Source organism: Cicer arietinum, chromosome 3 (assembly GCF_000331145.2).
Source record: "Cicer arietinum cultivar CDC Frontier isolate Library 1 chromosome 3, Cicar.CDCFrontier_v2.0, whole genome shotgun sequence".
NCBI lineage: Eukaryota > Viridiplantae > Streptophyta > Magnoliopsida > Fabales > Fabaceae > Cicer > Cicer arietinum.
Genome location: NC_021162.2, coordinates 73,664,337 through 73,685,756, shown reverse-complemented (window position 1 = coordinate 73,685,756; position 21,420 = coordinate 73,664,337). Strand labels below are relative to the sequence as shown.

The 21,420-nt window shown below is 31.0% G+C and overlaps 4 protein-coding genes across 6 annotated transcripts in view; 2 read left to right on the top strand and 2 right to left on the bottom strand.

Annotated features, from left to right (window-relative positions):
- LOC101505979 (long chain acyl-CoA synthetase 1) overlaps positions 1-4,068 on the top strand; it is a 10,498-nt gene extending 6,430 nt beyond the window's left edge. For 2 of the 3 annotated variants that reach the window (XM_073366003.1, XM_004494384.4), the window contains exons 10-20: positions 4-171; positions 726-836; positions 1,025-1,112; positions 1,706-1,772; positions 1,915-1,990; positions 2,166-2,283; positions 2,421-2,666; positions 3,031-3,170; positions 3,273-3,455; positions 3,586-3,705; positions 3,815-4,067. In XM_073366003.1, the coding sequence (XP_073222104.1) occupies positions 4-171; positions 726-836; positions 1,025-1,112; positions 1,706-1,772; positions 1,915-1,990; positions 2,166-2,283; positions 2,421-2,666; positions 3,031-3,170; positions 3,273-3,455; positions 3,586-3,705; positions 3,815-3,868 (1,371 nt within the window). In that variant the 3' untranslated portion in view covers positions 3,869-4,067. Of the gene's footprint in view, positions 1-3; positions 172-725; positions 837-1,024; positions 1,113-1,705; positions 1,773-1,914; positions 1,991-2,165; positions 2,284-2,420; positions 2,667-3,030; positions 3,171-3,272; positions 3,456-3,585; positions 3,706-3,814 lie in introns of all 3 variants that reach the window. The other variant, XM_027332511.2, reaches the window with a different exon arrangement.
- A 56-nt stretch (positions 4,069-4,124) lies between these two features.
- LOC101505198 (uncharacterized) lies at positions 4,125-7,756 on the bottom strand. Its single transcript, XM_012714203.3, has 5 exons — positions 7,253-7,756; positions 6,258-6,708; positions 5,561-5,859; positions 4,870-5,223; positions 4,125-4,481 (listed from the first exon to the last, which is right to left on the bottom strand). Exons 1-4 carry the CDS (start codon positions 7,568-7,570, stop codon positions 4,888-4,890), a joined length of 1,404 nt encoding a protein of 467 aa, XP_012569657.1. The 5' UTR covers positions 7,571-7,756; the 3' UTR covers positions 4,125-4,481; positions 4,870-4,887.
- A 374-nt stretch (positions 7,757-8,130) lies between these two features.
- On the top strand, positions 8,131-16,838 carry LOC101495434 (flowering time control protein FCA). The gene is made up of 16 exons (XM_073366532.1): positions 8,131-8,143; positions 10,365-10,529; positions 10,628-10,698; positions 11,718-11,796; positions 11,975-12,057; positions 12,165-12,216; positions 12,880-12,927; positions 13,091-13,158; positions 13,635-13,686; positions 14,622-14,701; positions 14,792-14,856; positions 14,979-15,038; positions 15,138-15,429; positions 16,036-16,200; positions 16,285-16,413; positions 16,587-16,838. Exons 1-16 carry the CDS (start codon positions 8,131-8,133, stop codon positions 16,641-16,643), a joined length of 1,479 nt encoding a protein of 492 aa, XP_073222633.1. The 3' UTR covers positions 16,644-16,838.
- A 2,760-nt stretch (positions 16,839-19,598) lies between these two features.
- LOC101495104 (WRKY transcription factor 71) overlaps positions 19,599-21,420 on the bottom strand; it is a 2,120-nt gene continuing 298 nt past the window's right edge. Inside the window, exons 1-3 of the mRNA XM_027332323.2 lie at positions 21,269-21,420; positions 20,490-20,633; positions 19,599-20,168 (exon numbers count right to left, since the gene is read on the bottom strand). The exon at positions 21,269-21,420 is cut by the window's right edge and continues 298 nt beyond it. Coding sequence (XP_027188124.1) covers positions 19,796-20,168; positions 20,490-20,633; positions 21,269-21,420 — 669 coding nt within the window. The 3' untranslated portion in view covers positions 19,599-19,795. The remainder of the gene's footprint in view (positions 20,169-20,489; positions 20,634-21,268) is intronic.

The window sequence follows — 21,420 nt, the reverse complement described above, 5'->3', positions numbered from 1 at the left end:
TAGGGAAAAGAAAACCCATCAACAATTTTACCACCACATGCTCATAATATATGCACAATAATTTATACAAGTGGAACTAGTGGAGATCCAAAAGGTGTTGTTTTGACGCATGAAAATATAACATATTTTGTTAGAGGAATGGATATTTTCGCGGAACAATTCGAAGAAAAGGTAACTACTATTTTCATTTGCTTCATTTATTCACTTTAGATATTAAAATGAATAATAATAAATATTAATAAATTAATTAATTATTGATATGCCATTTATGTGTGATTATAATAGAAGTCATTGATTTATCTAATTTTATTAACTATTCATATTAAATTATTCAAATTCTTTTTATTAAGTTTAAGAGTTTTACTTATCCAAATAAATTAATTATTCAAATAGATATTTTAGTTATAAAAGTGAGATGATGATGCAAAATATAGGTTCTTATTTTTTTAAGCAAAAAATTAAGACGAAAAGACATCACATAATATAATTGACATTCCAAAATTATCACATATCATTTACTACAGAAATTTAATAAGTTTAGTGAATAAAATAAAAAATAAAGAACAAAAAGCTTGGTACAAAATTAGTATACGACGATAGTGATTCATTTATTTATCTTTAAGTATTGTTTGTATACTTGTATACATATTTTGATTAGATTCTGTTTCTTTCTATTGTAGTTTTTTTTTTTTTTTTGAAATATGTATCTGAATTATTTTGCATAGATTACTGTTGAAGATGTGTATTTATCCTTTCTTCCTTTGGCTCATATCCTTGATCGCACAATTGAGGAGTATTTTTTTCATAAGGGTGCGTCTGTTGGCTACTACCATGGGGTATGTTTATGCAGGAATATTTTTATTGATTTTAATATGATTGACTAATTATTATATGATGATCATATTATTAGTGGAGAGAGACGAAGAAACAAAAAGGTCACAAAGAAATTGTCTCTCTCTCTATATATTTTTCTGAAAAAAATCCTTTTCACATTGTATGAATTGCTGAAATTGTTTGAATAAAGGATCTAATGGCATTGAGGGATGATTTAATGGAATTGAAACCAACGTTGTTTGCTGGGGTTCCCCGAGTCTTTGAAAAGGTCTATGAAGGCAAGTTCACAAACCCACATGTACAATTTTTTATTATTATTAAATTTAAATATGTTTTTCGTTCTTATAAAATTATTATATATTTATTTTTAATTTATGTTGTTAAGATAATTTATATTTTTAAACAATTTTTTTCTAATTCATGTTTACAATATTATAAAAAGTTATTTCACAAAAAATAAATTTAACTTCTAAGTCATCATTTTCGTTACTTTTATCTTTAATTTGTTACATTTAAAAAATTCATATATAATTTATCTAAAGTTAAAAATTTTAAATTTTTATAGAGAAACATTTCATGAAATTCTAAACATGATTGCAGCAGATCATTCAAAATATTGAAAGTTAAAAATACTAAAACTGTTTCTTTGAATAATTTTATAGGAACTAAATTATTATTATTATTATTATTATTATTATTATTATTATTATTATTATTATTATTATTATTATATTATTATTATTATTATTATTATTATTATTAGTATTATTATTATTGTTATTATTGTTATTGTTATTATTATTATTATTATTATCATTATTATTATTATTATTATTATTATTATTATTATTATTAAGAAAATATGTTTTAGGTATCAAGAAAGCAGTGGAAGAGCTCAATCCAGTGAGAAGAAGCGTTTTTTATATGCTCTACAAATAGTAAGTTGCTATTCTCAGATTGTAAATTTTTTAATTAATTTCGGTAAAAGTGAAATTTTGTTTATGTGACTATATTTTGGTTTTTGGGCTGCTGTAAGCATGTAATTTTTTTCAATGCAAACCTATATATATTTTTATGCAGTAAACTTGGGTGGATGAACAAGGGATACAAACAATTGAATGCATCACCTTTAGCTGATCTATTAGCTTTTAGAAAGGTTGTTTCTCTTTTTTACTACATGAATTTTAAAATACTATTATTCCTAGCAAGTTATACAAAAGGCTAATTTTCCAATTATTGCAAATTATCTTTGTAAAACTATGACTTCTTTTTACTTAAGAGTAAGCCTCTAAATTTTCACCCTTGTAAAACTTATTTGCTTGGTGAGTTAGGTCAAAGCTCGGTTAGGGGGGCGTGTTCGACTAGTAATAGTTGGAGGAGCACCCTTGAGTTCAGAGATCGAAGAATTCTTACGTGTTACTTCATGTGCTTTAGTATGTCAAGGTTATGGTAAGGAACTACTCTTTTCATATAAGTTTAAAATCTTGATTTATAGATGTCATAAAACTATATTTTTAGTCACATAGAACTTAGTATAGTAAACATGCATTGAAATGAAACAATCACACTAAATATGGTTAATCTAGGTTTGACTGAAACATGTGGGTCAACTACACTTGCCTTTCCTGATGAAATGTGCATGCTTGGTACTGTTGGTCCTATATCTGTATACAATGAACTACAACTAGAAGAGGTTCCTGAGATGGGTTACAATCCTCTTGGAAGTCCTTCATGTGGTGAGATATGTCTTAGAGGGAAAACTGTTTTTACTAGCTACCACAAAAATCCTGAGTTAACAACAGAAGTTCTAAGAGATGGATGGTTTCATACAGGTTGAATTTAAATTTTCACTTTCAAGTTATAACCTCAAACTTTTTGTTTTGCAGATTTATGAAAAGGTAAATAGACATTTTAGTCTTTGAAATTATAAGAGTTGATCAATTTAGTCTATTAAATTTACAAAATAACAATTCAATCTCTATGTATGAATTGTTTTTTAAATCAATATGTATGTTTTTTTACTAATTCTGATGGAAGAACTTAATTAATTGATACTTTTCAATGGAACTAATTTACTATTTTGTTGATTTGAGGAACCAACTTGACCCGCCTTTACAATTTTAATGGCTAAAATGTCTATATAATAAAGTTTATCACAAGATTTAATTTGATTGTGACATTGGTTGGTATCTTCAGGGGACATAGGAGAAATGCAACCTAATGGTGTTGTTAAGATTATTGATAGGAAGAAGAATCTGATAAAACTTTCTCAAGGAGAGTATATTGCACTTGAACATTTGGAAAATATTTATGGAATCACTCCTATAGTAGAAGATGTAATCATCTTCATGAATTTCAGTATTGTTCAAAAATACAATTTTTTTTTCAAACATTTAGACGCATCATAGATAAGTGATTAATTTGTGTTTTTGTTCAAGGTTTGGGTTTATGGGAATAGCTTCAAGTCGGTGCTAGTTGCAGTGGTAGTTCCAAATGAAGAAATCACCAAAAGATGGGCATATTCAAATGGTTACATGGCTCCTTTCTCTGAACTTTGTTCTCTTGACCAATTGAAGAAATATGTGCTATCAGAATTGAAGTTGACTGCTGAGAGAAACAAGGTAACATATAGATACTGAGATAATTCTAGTGTGTGATTACTTCTTCACCGCCTTGTATTCTATATACGATTTAATGAGGCACTGCAAATTATTTTTTTCTTCTCTTTTTCTGTCCCTTTCAATGCACCAGCTTAAGGGATTCGAATTTATCAAAGGTGTCATATTAGAGCCAAATCCATTTGACATGGAAAGAGAGTTGGTGACTGCAACAATGAAAAAGAGAAGAAATAATATGCTCAAATATTATCAGGTAATTTGATATCATTCACTCATTTTTCCTTACTCTTTTCGGGGTCTCCTTTTAAAGTACTACTCTCCATATATCACGTTCTCATAAATTAACGACATACTTTGAACAGGTTGAAATAGATGAAGTATACGAAAGTTTGACAGGAGATAAGCATAAAATTTGAGTTATGCCAAATGAGGTTGTTCAATATAATGAATAGTTTTATAAGACCAACAGTTGTAATTGTGGCTGGTTCTTAGTTTTAAATTTTGTTAACAAATACATTTTCATTTTAAAAATCTGTACCCTTTTCGTAACTTAATGCCATTTCACACCTTGTAATGATAAATCTTCTACGTGAAAATTTCAATTCAAAATAAACCCATCTTGAATGTTTAGGGATTATTAGCAAGACCAAACATAAAACTCAATAGTAAAAATTGTAGAAAGGAATGTAACTGCCATTTCTCGATTTATCCATTACTCAAATCCACAAGAAACCACAATGGTACCTTAAGCACCTGTGTCGTGACACAGCATAAAATTCATCCTACTAAAATCAACCAGTACTTCAAAAGATCTCCCAATATCACTACATCCACCAAATTGCAGTACCGTGCTACCAGTTATGCATCACAACTTACAAAAAAGGTTTTAACCTAAATGAACGACCATTTTAAAAATAACTAGATCCATCAACCAGAATGCATGTCTCCTCCCAATATTAACATTAATCAACATACTTACCTACCTTATGGGCTCCCGTTCATTAAACACCTACTCGACCAATCTTGACCCTGAAATTTTTATTGAGCATAATTAAAGCTAGGGCCAAAAAATCACAATATCTGCAATTTGCAATAACTACCATAAAAAACTGCAATATCACCCTCGGTCAACTGTAGATCTAAGATCTTTACGGTATTAAACCCTTCTATGTGACAACATCAACAATATCACACAGTGAGCCCAGGAAACAAGTATAGGCGCTATTTGACGAATAAAAGATAATAGCAATCCAACCTTGAGGCAATATCCTTATCTGATTATTGATGTTTACCAAAATGAGACAAGGAGTTCACCAACTGGCAACTATATACAGTTGAGGAGAGGAACCAAAAGATATGAACAAGTGAAAAAAAATAGTGAGTTGGTTTGACAGACTAAGTCGGTAGAATAACTCACCACTTAATAAAAACAATGTTAATATCTGTTGTAAGCTTTTGAAAAATCTCCACGCCTCTGAAACTCGCCAAAATTATCACGAGGCCTTGTAGGATAAGGCTCCATACTCTCTGGGAACCTGTTCCTTGATTCCAGAGGTAAATTGGTTGCACCATAGGGAGGATTGACAGTGGACCCGTCATAGTCAGCAAAATTCTGCTGCTTATAACCCCGATATCCAGGAGACATTTGTTTGATTGCCTGTTGTTGACGCCTCTGGGCATCAAGCAGAAAAAATTCCTCCCATTGTTTTGAGTGTGTTGCACTCACCAAAGCAACTTTGTTCATGTACTTCTCCCTTAAATCTCGAATAGCCTTCGAGCAATAGACAGAACATAAGAATTACAAAAATTGTAATAAACAAGCAAAACTGAAATAATTGAGATTCAAAACTAATTAGCGTGAGAAATGACAAATCTTCCAATTTTACTTTTTCTCTAAGATCAGGTTGTGATCAAGCTAAATCACAAGAAAACAGAGGAACAAAGTTCAGAATAGTTATAACTATGAGTCCTTTGCCAGTCATTAGTCTAGCATCCAAAGGTTCATTATTAACAATGCAAGGTGATACTAGAATGAAAAACTTGGATACCAATACCATAAATCAAAATAGAACTTGACATGTGCAAAAACATATTCTCAAAGAACACACCTCGCGGTGCTTGAAATTTTCTTCATCTTCTTCTCTGTCACGGATTTTCATAAGCTCCATTGCTTCCTTTTTATACTCTAACTCTAATTCTTCTAGAGTCTGAGGGAAGGCATTGTGATCAACCTGTTGACCGGGTTGGATGCCAGATTCTCTCCTATGGGAATCCCACCCATCATTCCTGTAAGTACTGATGTTATGACTTCGGCCATCAAAGGAATTATATGAGTTCCCTGAATGTGGGGCTTGTCTTGGAGATCTTGACTGGCTTGAACGATCTCTAGGTCCACTATTCACATAAGCTTCACGAAATGAAGAGTATGTTAAAGCACTTGAATCAGGATGCCAACATAGATGATTTTCTTTAATTCAACAAATTGCACTTGATTCAAGATACTAACATAGCTTTAATTCAAAAACTATCTTTATAATTGCATACTGAAACCATTGGAGCCAATCCTTTCAGTAATTATGTTTGTAATGGAGGAAACCCTTCAGGACGGAGATAATGCTTGAAGGCTAAGAACTTACCTCTTGCTGCAAGTAAACGACAAGTAAGAGCAACAACATTAAAATGCAAGCACTTTGAAGTGCAAATTTCACAAGAAAAAAAACGCAGTGCACAGAATCCTAACAAGCTACAAACACGAAATTACCAGCTCTCTAAGGATGCCGTAAAGATATCCTATGCTGTCCCTACCTTGTGGAGAATCTCTTGCAAACTTTTGAGCGTCCTCCCGAACACGATCTTCAACAGCCCTCTCTTGCCTACCAAACCTTTGCGGAAACTGAGGTGTATTCCGTGGTGCAGAATGAGACCTCTGGGGCTCGGAGCGCTGAAACCGAGCATTAACAGGACTTCTCTCAGGTGACCTTGATCTGTTTCTGTCCACATGAGAACTGGTAGATCCCTTTTGTTCAGCTTCCTCTCTAATCTTGTGCACAGCATCAACACCTTTGGACAAAACTAATCTATCCTTGCTGCTAACAATAATGAACTTCTCGTCCATCTTAATCTTGCAGCCAATATCCCTTTCAATCTTACTTATAACTTTCTCAGTGAAAAGTGCTCTTACATTTTTGTCTCTTGCTGGTATCCTTTGAAATAACTCTTGAGACTTATTGTTTGCTCCAAGAGTAGATGGACAACCCTATATTGTCATGTACAATTGTGGTCAACTAAAATGGGGATAACAAAATATTCTTAGGTGTGATTGGATGAAGCATTTTGGAGGGAAAGGGGGGGATTATTTTTCTATATTAAATTAAGGAAGCAACAAAATGAATTTAATAATAAATTAGTGTGGTTCAAATGTTTTATACACCATCATCCATAATATTTTTTTCTTCGAATTTTTTTTAAAATGTCAAATATATATCAAAATATAGAGTTAGACCTCAAAAACACTCAATTCAAACATAACCTTAATCAACTAATAACAACAACACTGTATATTACAAACCTAATTCACAATTAATCAAATATCTAAAGTTTTACCACATTAGTACTATATAGAATTGTAAATTACATGCCAATGGTTCATTGAGTAAATTTGTTTGCAGAGGTGTACAAGCACATAATCAGCTAATAACAACAACACTGTATAATACAAATTAAATTCACAATATAAAATACTAATACAAGTGATAATGAAGCTATATCAAAATTCAAAACATGTGATACATAATACATACCTGAGTGAAATGACCTGATTCACCACAAAGTTTACAGATCATCTCTTCTTCTTTTCTTTTCTTCCAATTCCTCTCATTAGCTTTGGATTTAGCTTCCCAAACTTTAGCTTCACGGCTTGTGAAATCAGTTGGAACAGCATTAGGGTCACGAATTTCGTCTTCTTCGTCAGAACCTGCATTAGACCTTTTCTTAGGGTTTAACCTTTCCTGTGGGTTATTGTTATTAACTACGGATCCAGATCCAGGAGGACCAGTATACTCCTTGTAAAGATCGAGAAAATCATCGTCATCGATATCTGGATCGGGTCTATTAGCCATCAATTGAATACTCTAATCACAGATGTATGCGAAACGAGTTATTTCTGGAAGACGAGATCGATAACAAAAGAAGAAGAAGAAGAAGAAGTACGAAAGAGATTGAAATGGTGTGGTATGGAAAAGTGATGACGTTTGACGTAAACTTTAGGGTTTTTTGGATTTGGGCTATTGTTTATATATTGGGCTTTAAGTTATATTGGATTTTATCTCTCACCCCTCACGTTTACCTTCCATCATCCTTAAAAGTACGTGAAAAGATAATTTTATTTTATTTTTACTTCCTATTATTTATTATTTAAGCCCCTACTACTTATACCAACCCCAACTAATCGTATGTGGTAAGCTGCCTTGGATATGAGTTCGAAGAATTCTTGAAAAAAGACAAAATTCGGTATTTGACGAATATCTTTCTATCAATAGGTAGGATTTACCATTTAGTGTTCGATAAAGGAGATATGATCCATCTTCTCTATTATTTAGTAAGGTTTCTTTCTTTTATCTGTGTTCTGTGCAACACATGAAAGCGCCCTCTTTTTGTCATCCCTACAGCTTTCCAGATTATGTATGGAACGCGTATGGCGTAGCTAGGATCTTAAAATCATGTTTGAGGCCTAGCCTATCCTTTGTTCAAACCAACGAATAGTGGAATAGTGGATTTCTTTTATGAATCTCAAATTTTTGAAATGCAATTTTTGTAAAAATTTTGAAATTTTAGATAAATGTAAAATTTTTGAAATATAATTTTTTTAAATATTTTAGAAAAAATTAAAACTTTTAATTAATGTAAAACATATTACAATTTTTCTAAAAGATTTGTATTTTTTGAAACTTTTGAAGAATATGAAATTTTTAAAAATTAATTTTTTCAAAAGTTTTATAAAAAGGTTGAAACATGGAATTAATAAACTTTCAAAATGCATTTTTTCTAAATTTTTTAAAAAGTTTGAAATATTTGATTAATGTGAAATTTTTAAAATTAATTTTTTTCAAAAGTTTTAAAATTCTAAAATGTAATTTCTGAAATACATTTTTTTCATAACTTTTTAAAATAAATTCGAAAATTTGAAACTATCAAAATTATCATAATTTATAAAATTTTGACTATCAAGTAGTAGGAGATAACATAGTATTTTCATCTATTTTGAAGGTGGGAATTAATTTATCAATTAATAGGAGATAAATATTTATAAAGTTATTCACATAATTTATCAATTATATAAAAGTTTTATACTATCAATCCATCAAAATTAAACTATTTAAAAGATCAATACAATAATATGCACACAAAAATTAAAAAGGAACTATTTAAAAAAAATGAAATACTTTTAATTTTTTGTTGTCTGTTTCTTTTAAATAGGTTTTTTCTTCATTTTATTTCATAAATAATATTTATATTTTTTTTTCGAATATGTTAATTTCAACTGTCTCTTTAAATCTTAAATTAAATACAAAAATTAAAATACCTTTTTTCTTAACACCATATTTTATTAAATATTTGTAATATTAGTTGTAACAACTTATTTCAACTATCTTGTGGTTTTCACATTTGTTATTGTTATTTTTTGTGTGTTTTATAATGATTTAATCTCACGATAATATTGTATTATTTGTTTTTTTTTGTTTGAAGCTGTATGTTTTTCTATCTCTATGTTAATTTTCAAAGTCAAAATAACTGCATCTTCTTCGTTTATTAAAAAACTATAAGATTTCCAAAACATGATAAATATTAAGTCCTGGAATCCCATTATAAAGTTATTTACTCGTTTACCTATAATAATCTGTCTAAATTTTTTTATAGTTGAATTAGAAGAGATAGACCATGGTTGTGTTTAGCTCCTCATATTTTTATTTTTATTTTTAAATTGTATTGTTGTACCAGCTTTAGTTCTTTTTAAATGACACTTAGTCTTATTTGATTTTGAAAAAATATTTACCTCTTATATACTAATCAAAAAAACTACATCAATTTTTGTTGTTGTCACAATTACATTTATATATAATATTTATTTGACAACACAATCATATTGTGCAGTCGAGTCTTTTTTTTTTATAAATGACATATAAATGAAATTAGAATAAAAATGTTGTTAAAATTTAGTTTTCAACTTAATTGTTTTTTTATATTATTAATTTAATTAATAATATATAAATAATTATTTATTTAAATGATTATATATCATAAAATTCTACGTTGCATTATTAAAAATATAATAAATCATTATTTTTTTAATTCAAAAATCTAAAAAGAATATCAAAATTATTAAAATAAAAATGTCAATTTCATAAATTAATAATAATAAAAGTACCAAATCTGCAATTAAATATAAATAATTTAACACTGCTTCATTATAAGCCAAGGCTGAATTTGAATCATGACCTACATCAACATGTGATTTAGTTGAAAGAGACTTTTAGCGTCTTTGGGACAATATATTTTTTCTCACGACAATTAAATTGTATCAATTCATTTTTTTCTGAGGGACTATTTTATTATATTTTTGTGGAAATTGGTCATACAAATTTTGCGACCAAATCTGGTCTTCGTTATTTTTTAATAACAAAGACAGTGTAATACTCCGGCGAAGAAATAAGTGGAGGCAGAGCAGGTGCAAATCGAGGAACGGAAAAGCGCGTTAGTTAACTTCGAGTTAGAGCAACTATTAAGTAATAAGCATCCGTTAAAGTGATTCTATACCATTATTCACGAAGGGCAATTGTAAGTGTGCGGCGTGCTCCTTACTCTTCAGTCTTAGGGTACTAATCAGTAGCAGTTTAGTTATTAAGAGTGAGTGAGCGAAGCTGGAGGAGATTCACAAAGACCATAGGGTCAATTTCGCCGGAGGAGACCCAACTAACTCTCATCTCCACCACAATGGCAACACTACCGCCATCGATTCTGGATATAATAATAACTATTCCATCCCTCCTCCTCGTAAACGACCCTGGGGAACCTCTCCAGGTACTACTATTATTCTTTATTCAAATAATACTCATTTCATTTTTATTTTTATTTTTTTTAATTTTTATAATTGCTTTTTTTTTTCTTTGTTGTTTCAGATCAAGTGGATGTCCCGGGCCATGTTAAAGTCTACGTTGCACCAGTTCCCAGAACAGCAACTGAAGCTGATGTAACTCATCTTTTTTATAAATTGTTCTACCATTCATTTCAATTTCTTTTATATATATGTATCAATGCGTATATACTTAGTAAAGGGTATAATCATTGTGCATCTGTCTCAATCAATCGTTCTTTTTGGTATAGAACAATGCTTGAAAAGCACACTTATGAGTTCAATTTTAGGTCTTGATTGTTTTTGTTGTTGTTTATGATCTTATTTATCTTCATTTTGTTATATTTATGATCAATTCTGTGCTTCATGCATGATTGTAATTTGAAGTTAAATAAATGTCATTCCTTTCTCTGCATAACCAAACACCAGAGTAAAAAATAAGAGTAAACCACCATTTAGTCTATGAAAGTGTAGGACACCGTCACTTTAGCCCTTGACTTGGTTAAAAATTTAAATTAGTCGTCGAATTATTAAAATAGCCCCTAAAAGATACAGTTAACTATTATGAAAGTTTCTAAAAGATATAATTTATTGTCAAAATAGTCCATGACCATTATAACATCAGGGACTAAATTCACAGACATTTTGATGATTCAAAGACTAATTTGAGTTTTTGGCTAAGTTAGAGACTAAAGTGACAACGTCCTATTCTTTCAAATACTAAAATGGTGGTTTACAGTAAAAATAAACACTCCATTCCAACCACATTACCATTCTCAATCTCATTCTGATTCCTTCTTACCTAAGCAATACTCTGGGGTATCATGATTTCAACCGATAAGAAATATTATGTCCCTGCCTACAGAAGATTCTTGAGGGTCTTTCCTGTGGTGTACTGTTGAAAAATGTTTTATTTTGAAGTTCAAACGTCCAATTACTTCTAACTTTCCCTGTCTCTCACCAAGAGGAACAATTTTATTATTTTGTTCATTTATCTTTTGACATTGAATCATGCATCTCTTTTAGCAAAATGCTCAACACCATATTTGTTTATTTATTTGTGCTCTACATTTCATTTTTATTGTAGCTCTTACTTCTCTTTCCCATTTCATTTTGTATTTTTAATTTATAATTAGGTCCGCCTTGTGTTTGAAGGCCATGGAAATATTGTTGAGGTTGTTCTTTTAAGGGATAAGTTAACTGGAGCTCGACAAGGTATCTTTATCGAGTTATCAAGTGTTATTTCACTTGTTTAAATTCCTGTCTGTTATTACAGTCTGGTTTGTCAAGGGTTGCGAGGAGTAATGAGTTTCACTTGATCCTTACACTAATATATGTTGTATATAATATATACATGTATTAAAATTAGTCTGATTTTGTTTAACTTTCACAGGGAGTTGTTTCGTGAAATATTCAACATTTAATGAAGCTGACACGGCTATTAAGGCTTTAAGCAATCAGTATACATTTCCTGGAGTAAGAACATTTTCATATATGATGGGCGACTTAAGCCATTCCTTCCTGATAATCGTTTGATTAATTTAAACACGTCTTTCTGTTTTTGGCGCATTACCATTTCTCAGGAATCATATCCTGTTGTTGTCAGATTTGCTGATCGAGAACTTGAGCGTTTTGGTAATTATTTTAACTTCTTTGAATCCTTTTGAATCAATTATTTTAAATTCATCATTACTTTGGCTTAGCCAGGTTCCATTTCTTAGCTGATCAATTAAAACTATTTTCTCTATCCAGAATGGTTATTTTATGAAATATAGCTCTGTGCATACCCTCCAAATTTTTAATAGAAAAGTCAATGACAGGAAGAGGTTTGACAGTGATCACGGACTCCATATGTACCTCATGTATTATGGACTCTGTACGTACCTCATGATATAGATGTTAACCTAAATTTTTGTACTCCATATGTACCTTATGACGATTATCAGAATCATGATTTCATTATTGAATTTGGATCTGCCCAATCTCTTTTATTTATTTTATCTACTGTTGGCATTGTACCCTTTCTTTATTAACCTGTAAAAAGTGATTTTAAGCTGCTAGTTTACTGGGATTGATTTTATGATTATTATTCAACATTTCAACTAAACATTTTGGTTTTTACATGCAAATATTAAGTCTAAATTTTATATTTTTAAAACCTCATTCCATTATGTTCGTATTTTTTGTTCACAAACTCATACAATACGCTGAATACAGCGTACCTGCATGTAACGAGTAATTAAATGCACAATGATTTTTATGTTGTATTTGTGTGGTTTCATATTATTCTTTTTGTAGGGGTTCGAGGCTTCTCCCGAAACTTGGAAAAGAAAGGTCCTCCAGAAGGCAAACTTCTCATCTTTTTCTCATGACAGCCCACATATTACTATTTTAATATATGATTGAGTGACTATTTATAATCTGATTTTTTATTCTTTTATGCTATTGTTTTTCGACTGATCACTTATTCACTTATTTTATTTGCGGTTTTGTTTTTATATTTTTTCAGAAGTGGTGGTGGATAAAGTTTTTGTTTGTTACATCAACAAAGACGCTTCAAGACAGGAAATTGAAGAAGTATGTATGACCATTAACTTCCTTCAAAATTTATTTTTCCTTCACCTATACAAATAACTAGCATATTTTTCATGCCAATGACTATATATGTTGATTGTAGAAATTAATTCTAGACCTACCTCATAGGTTGGCTGCATTATAAATGCTGCCCAAGTCGCTCCTATTGATTAACAATTATTAAGTTGGAAATAGAGATTAGATGCAAAATATTTTGGTTATCTTGTGGACGCTTGTTGTGATGTTTCCATGTTGTAAAGCTAGCAAAAAGTCCTTGTTACTGATATGTTGATATTTGTAACTTTTGCAGCCTACTTCAGTTGAGTGGGTTGATTTGATAAGTTTATTCTCAGTAATGCAGCCATTTACTATTTTGCTTTAATAAATTATAGTGGAATATTGTTTTTGGTCTGCTAAGTTGCATATGATATCTTAGCCTTCACACTGTGTTTCTGAGTTTGTATGCATATTCTCTGCAGATATTTTCCCCTTACGGGCATGTAGAACATATCTTCATCATGCGGAATCGTGGTTGGTCCTTGATCTTGCCATGTAATGTTTTACATATGGTATCTGTGGCTTTGAAGAACGAAAATGTGTTTGATTTTGTCTTCTATGTCTTACCTGACATTTATACTGCAAATTTCGGAGTTGCAGACCTGAAAAATGAAAACCTAGATGAGAGGTAGAGTGAGAGGCAGCAGGGAAAGATTGGTTGAGATGAAGAACTAGGTCTGATCTCACTTAGCTGAGTTTTGTTTCTAGAACGACACTGTTTAAAGAAAAAAATACAAGTATTGTTGAAGCTATAGGTTTAGACTTTTAGTTATACAGGGAGAAAAATAAATACTCAGAACAGTAAAATTATATTGATATTGATATTGAGGTGAATAATATCTTATATGTTCCTGTTCTGAAGACAAAGCAGTAATATTTATTTATGGTTCTACTAATACTAGACTCTTAATCCTCATGGTTATACTAATACTAGACTCCTAATCGTGAAAAATAAATACTCAACAGTAAAATTATAATGATATTGATGTGAATAATACTTTATGTTCCTGTTCTGAAGACAAAGCAGTAGTATTTATTTATGGTTATACTAATACTAGACACTTAATCCTCATGGTTATACTAATACTAGACTCCTAATCCTAAACAAGGAAACAATTCATGGTATATAAAGGAACATGTTTTAAGAGATAACATGAGATACTTACGATAAAATAATAGTGTCAGACTGTTCGGACAGGTGTTATTTTTCAGATATTCTAACAAATAAAATTACTAAATGTTTTGGAGCCTACATGCATAAAGGGAGAAGATCATGCTCAATCCATGATGGACTGTTTGAATTTTTGCTAATGTTTCTTTTAGCGCCAAGTCATATAATGTAGTTCAATTTATTATTCAATGATATTTTTGCTCTTACCTAATTTATGTCATGTGGGTGCATTTTGAAGGATGTTGTTTCGTCAAATTTTCTAATAAAGAGATGGCTTTGGCAGCAATCAAAGGGTTGGATAGAAACTTCACAATGAGAGTAAAGCTAATTTATAATATTTATTAAATGATTCCTAAAATTTCTGTCCAATTTTGAATGCTTGCTAAAGTTTTATTCCTAATATTGCAGGGTTGTGATCATCCATTAATTGTTCGTTTTGCGGATCCTAAGAAACCAAGGACGGGAGAATCAAGGTTTCACACCTCTTTATTTTTCAACTTGGTTCTCCAAAACTCTAGAATATTTGTTAAGTTTATTGTTATTGGAGATTGTTTTAGTAACTGTATTCATGCTCTATTTGTGTGCATCTCTTTAGGGGCAACTACTTACCTGCGAATGTGAATTATGGTCCAAATTCTCAAGAACCAGCAGCTTGGTCTGTTTTACTTCTTCATCTTCCACTGCAGACTTCCTTTATCAATTGCAATATACATACCGCATGCTGAGTAGGTTTCTGTTTAATTGCTTGTCACAGGCCGCCACCTAATTTTTGTGATTCCAATACTGGAGGGGTGCATATTGCTCCACATCATTCTAGACTTCCACACCAGCAAGTTATTGCTCCTATGCCAAACTGGGAACCTGGTGCTACTGTTGTACAGCAACAATTTCTTCCCCAACAAGTGAATTCACAATTTGCTTCAATGCATTTGCGGTCAATTCGAGCTCCCAACTTGTCTTCTCCACCTTTTCTTGCTGACGTGCAGAGACAATTTCATCCAGCTGATTCATCTGTCCAAAATATAGAGCAGCAACTAAATTTTCAGGTTAGTGGCTAACAAGTAATACAGTAATTGATTTTTCAGGGAAGTTTTGGTTGGGGTTGGGACTCAAGTAAGTTTTTGTTATTGAATAGGTTGACTGACGCAGGTGAAGTTATTTAGTGTACTCTTGGTTATATGTCTGTTGTCAGTCATAATATCCTCAAATCTCCAAATCATATTTCATATTCTCTTTAAACTTTTTGAACTTTCGTCATTGTTATGTACTTATGTTTCTATTTTGAAATTCTGAATATGTTTCGGTTTCTTGGTTGCCTACCTCTCCTGTTAGAAGTAGTTAAACTTTCTCTCCTTTCTTTTTTTTATTTATGAAAATTAAAATGATAATAATGGGTTGTTATAATTGAGGAGCATTATTGGAGAGTTACTGTTACAACTTACAAGTAATGGTAAACTACCAACATGTTATTCACTTAGTTTTAGTTTTCTGTTTTCTCTGTATCTACCACTACTAATACGTTTTTTTTTTTGACGTCTACCATTACTAATAAATTACAAACATTTTAATGGATCATTCAATATGACAAGATACTGGTTAGGAATTTTTATTTGGCAGATTGCAACAATGTTCTCATTTATTGTTCTTCCCAGCTGCCTACTCAGTCCGAACGTAACTCTAATACAGTTGCTGGCAGTACCTCACCTGATCTGCCTACAAATCCCCAAGATGAAGAATTTCCAGAGTGTGATTGGAGTGAACACTACAGTCCTGATGGTCACAAGTACTACTACAACTGCGTCACTTGTGAAAGCAGAGTAATGTTTGAAACTTTTTTATCTTATTCACACAAACTGTTTTGCATTTCTATTTCTTTGTTGTAATGGTTACTCTTGTTGCAGTGGGAAAAGCCTGAGGAGTATGCTTTGTATGACAAAGAGTCACAGAAGCAACATGAACAAGATGATCATAGCGTTCTTCACTCACAATCGTCGTTATCTTCCTCTCAAGAAGTTTCTCAAAAGCAACAGGTCCATTCTTATTTCTATACCATTACAAAAGCAATCCTTACCTTCATGTCTAGTCTTGACTTAAAAACATGATCGTGCTGCAATATCTAATTGTATGAAAGTAACCTCCATTTAATTTAGGGAACTTGTTTGTTGCTTAATCTTTTACTGGCTAACGTCCTGAAATTTTGCAGGAAACAAATCATGATCACATGCAGTCAGAAACAAGTCCTGTTGTTGGACAGGTGTGATATTATTTTTCTTGTGCTACTGGAGTCACATATTGTCAACAATTATTATAAAGTAACCTTCAAATTGTTACAAAACAAACACAACTTTTCTTTAAAGTTTCTGCATTTCTTATTGCCTTATTTGTTATTACAATGATCTGAAATTGGGGAATTTGTTGCATTATGATAGAAACTTAAAAATTAGATTAGTAACTAGACACCATGCTTGTTACAAGCGGATGTAGCCACCTGAAATGCAGAAGAAAGTATGACCTGAAAGTAAACACATTTTATTACATTTTTAATTAAAATAAAAGTAGAAAAAATGGGTTGAATGATGCACCCCGCCCCCTCTCCTTTATTCTTCACTTTGACTCTAATAGTTGACCAATTTAAGCTCCATTCCCTTTGCTTAGGACTTTTCGACCACGTTTGTCACTATTTGGTTTAAGACTTTCTTAGCACGTCTCCTTGTTATTGAACCTCCTAATTTTTTGGAGTGTTCCATTGTTCATGTGCCTTATGTCCTCATCAGTTAGTATATCGACCCCCTCTTTCCCAAAATTCTTACTCTGAGCATGATCTTTGCAGAGGTGATCTCTCTCCTTTGTCCTATTCCTTTCTGTCCCTTCAATTTCATAAACAATCGACTCAACATTTCCATTTAGTCCTAATTCCCTCATTCAAAGTTAAAGGGCTATAACCTAGTAATTACTTCTACTTATATATTTAAACCAAAAAATGTCCATATGGACTTCATATTTTTCTTTATGGTATGTTTAGATGGGGGATTTTGGGCTGGAAAATGGAGATTAAATTTTTTGTTTTTTATCTTATTGTATAATGTCTATAAAAATAAACTAGATTAAGAAAGGGATGGATATAATCTAATTATTTCTACATAGATATCTAGACCAAAACTTGTCCATTTGGACTTAATTTTTACCTTTGTGGAAAAATGGGTGATTTTGGAGGGAAATAAAAGGAAGATTGAAACTTTGGGTTCGAAGTGTTGCAGCGGTAGGCCGGAGGGCACTGTCGAATATCATTTTTGGAGTTTTGTTTGTACTTGTTTAACTTGTAACTTGCGGAAGCTGGTTTAAAGCCTAGAGAGCTAGATGAGAAATCTGGCTCCACTGCTACTGTAGGGACGACAATTTAAGTAGTGTAGCCCACTTTGTGTAAATGTTCACTTTCAATTATTGTCATACTTGAATTGAACGACGTTTTCTGCTCTATTAGTGCCATGTGATAAATATGATTAAATGGTTGCCAGAACATCCATCTCATTACATACGTGTCGCCTTTCATTGTATTAAATTATTAATAAGTCTAATTAATAGTTATGTACTATGTATTGTGTTAACTTCTATAGTTAAAACTTCCAACAATTTGGAATCAAATGAAATCATTGAAGGTGAAACATATTGATAAATCACATGATTCACTGGATGATTTGATTAATTGTGCATCGTACATGAAGTTACTTAGTGGTGTAGGTCTAACTATTCTTTATATGTATTCTCTGAGACATCAATTTTTGTCAGAAGAGTGAATTTTGACTGTAATACATGTATGATTAAGTTTACAAGTTGTTCATTGTATGGTTATTTGTAAGTCACACTATTTCATATTTTAGTCTTGAATTTTCAAAGTAATTGTCAAAATGAGTTTTTTAACTCAAAATATCTCACTATATTTCTGTTGCACCATTTTAATATTAGGCCATGATAAAAATAAACATAAATAATTATTTTTTGGTCAAAAGAGAGGCATATAATTTTCAATCCTCGAATTGCTTGCAGTCGTTCTTTCTTGTTGTAGTCACACAGTTAGGCAAATGAGCACCATCTTTTAGGAATATGTTATTCACATTGTAATAAATTGAACAAACTAGTCTCAATTATCCAATTTTTACCAACAGTCAAGATGATCTATACCATGACGTCAAAACAAAGCAAGATGATCTATACCAATTTGCTATCTTTGGTATGTTGGGCCTGTCCGAGAGAGCCTATCAACTTATCTTTCTAATTGTATCTATCATTGTATGAACTATATTACGAATCAAATGCTATGTTTGTTTGTTTTTCTTCTTTAGTAATGTTCTCTCTCTCACTTCCTCCTTTTTTCCTTCTTCAATGAATCAGACCATTATAGATTACATCGTATGCACGATAAGGACACGTACTCAATGAGCTTAAAGTGGATTGGTAATAGTTAACTACTACTTTTTCTATTTAGACTTAATTATAATTTTGATCATTTTATTTTTTTTCACTCACAAAAATAAGATAAAACTTTCTGGTCTCAATTGTTACATTTATTGTAATTTTGGTTCTAACTCAGTTTTTACTTCAAAAATAGTATTTTTTTAGTCAAAAATTCTATTTTTTTTTTTTTCTTTATATTTATAAGTGGGACAGTAAATCACCACTTTAGAAGTAAAACATAATAGTTGAGACCAAACTGTTATAAATGTGATAATAATAATAATAATAATAATTAAGAGAATAAAAAATTTAATTTTAAAATAAGACGAATATTTTTTATAAATGTGATAAAATAAGAAAATCAAAATGCAATTAAGCCTTCTAATAATCGTGTGACAGAATTTTCACCACTAGATCCTTCAAATTAGAACACATTTTTCCCTATAATAATTTGTTTTCCGAAAATTACTAGGACAAACAAAAGTAGGAAGCATAGGGCATATACAACTATACTCAACTTAAATAGATGCATGCGTGACTTTTTTTACGTGAGTTTTTGTTTAATAAACATTCAATCAACCATAAACAAGATTTGAGCCTTGTAGATAAAAAAACGAATAGGTGAGATAAAAGACTGTGCTGTTAGTTTCTCCGACAAAGATTATTCGTCGCCAATGAAAATCGTAACTTATTATACACTTATAATATATATGCAGATTAAATTAAAAATATAGTTGGTAATAGAAGTCAATGAGGAAATATATAGGATAAAAATCCATGCATCGTGTATGATATTAATAAGAAAACCAATCTGTGCAACAAATATAATATGTGTTTTACAAGTATGATCATCATCACCAATAAGGAGTACTCCTCATCTAAATCTCCTAGTCCTATCTACAAAAAGTGATAAGCATATAAGAAATCAGATAAAAGCAATTAATTATAATGATCTAGTACCTACTCCTCCTTGAACATATGTGAAGGAACAACATCTTCAAGAAGTCCATAATCCCTTACCCTTGAATTGTTATTACAAAGTGGTTTTTCTTGAGGAAAAGTGGCGGCAATATTATTAGTATTCTTTGAAGGAAAACCCAAAGAGGACAAAGTATTGAAGATGAGTTGTTGACGGTGTTGATTATAATATTGAGAGACGTAGTTGGTGGTGCATTCGGAGGAGGAGATGATACCGGCTGAGCTACGAGACATAATTGGGTTTGGATGTGTGTGTTTTCCTTCGTAGGTTGTCATTACAATGCTTGGATCACTTAAAGATCTCTCCACGTGTTTCTTCACATTACATGAAACACTAGTGCAACGATAATAGCTCCTATAAGTGCATACATTTCAAACGTCAATATAATCAACAAAATTCACATTTCTTATTTATATACTATAGTACTACTACTTAGTATGCATGTTTTGGTTATCAAAATCATTTTTTTTAAAACAAACCAATATCAATCTAATTTTGACAAAAACTAACTTAAAAAAATTTAGGGAAATAGATTGTCTACTTTAACTAAAATAGATAATTTAGACAAGAGAAAAATGAAAAACCCAAAGTTAAGAGATGTGATTTTGATAAAGTGATGCAATTGTTTTTTTGGGTGCAATAAAAAAGCACATTTTAATAAAGGGGTGCACCGACCTTGGAAAGGGGCTGTTTTTAACGGCTTTCTGACCGTACTTTCTCCATCTGTACCCATCTTCCAGATGATCCACCTCGCTTTTCGTCATGAAAGCTATTCTAGCTTCTCTCTGTCTCTTCTCATTTGTCTTCTTAACTTTCAACCTTTAATATATACCAACCACATCCCACAAATTAATTACTATAATATAATATAATTAATGAGTGAAACGATGATTGATATTCATTAGATCGATATTAATCACCATCTCAACCGTAATATTTTCTATTTATCACACTTTTTTTTATCTCATAAGGTGTATACAGTTCTAAAGAGTGTCCACTAAACATTTTTGAAAACAATATTAAGAAAAGAAACAAAGAAATATGTTCTCTCAACTCAATATCCCTTCCAATCCGATCAACACTAAAACTAATTTCATCCGTCTTCCAAAAAATGAAAACAATGCTTCCTTTTTTTAGATGAAGTGAAAAATACCGTTTGAAATTTACACACAACTGCTAAAATTTGAATTATGTCTAGGTTAAACAATATCAGTTGAGTTAAGTTTCGCGGACAAAACAATATTGTCTTTATTGTTAAATATAAGATAAAGTTAATCAACAAAATTTAATCAATTTTTGTTTATATTTAGATTCAAGGATGTAAAAGCCAATAATAAAATTCCAAAACCGATTTTTTGATTAAAATTCCATCTTTACCCTTCTATGACTAAAACGGGATTTTTGAAGAAGATAAAAAAAGGAAAAGGAAAAGAAAAAGAAAGTATAGAACTCACTGTTTTAGCGGTTTATGAATATTATGAGGTTGGTCGTGAAGAGTTTTAGTGTTTTCATCATTGATTGCTTCACTAGACGTAGATGAAATAGAAGAAGAGTTAGGAGTTGCAGGTTGTTGATGATTATTGAAAACCTGATCTGAACACTCTTT

Excerpts from the sequence above, each read along its gene's own strand:
- LOC101505198 (XM_012714203.3), bottom strand. The coding sequence starts at position 7,570 with ATGGCTAATAGACCCGATCCAGATATCGATGACGATGATTTTCTCGAT. Across the intron at positions 6,709-7,252 it reads AATCAGGTCATTTCACTCAG|GGTTGTCCATCTACTCTTGG; the intron begins GTATGTATTATG and ends ATGACAATATAG. Across the intron at positions 5,224-5,560 it reads AAAATTTCAAGCACCGCGAG|GCTATTCGAGATTTAAGGGA; the intron begins GTGTGTTCTTTG and ends TATTGCTCGAAG.
- LOC101495434 (XM_073366532.1), top strand. Across the intron at positions 10,699-11,717 it reads GAACAGCAACTGAAGCTGAT|GTCCGCCTTGTGTTTGAAGG; the intron begins GTAACTCATCTT and ends ATTTATAATTAG. Across the intron at positions 14,702-14,791 it reads ATAGAAACTTCACAATGAGA|GGTTGTGATCATCCATTAAT; the intron begins GTAAAGCTAATT and ends CTAATATTGCAG.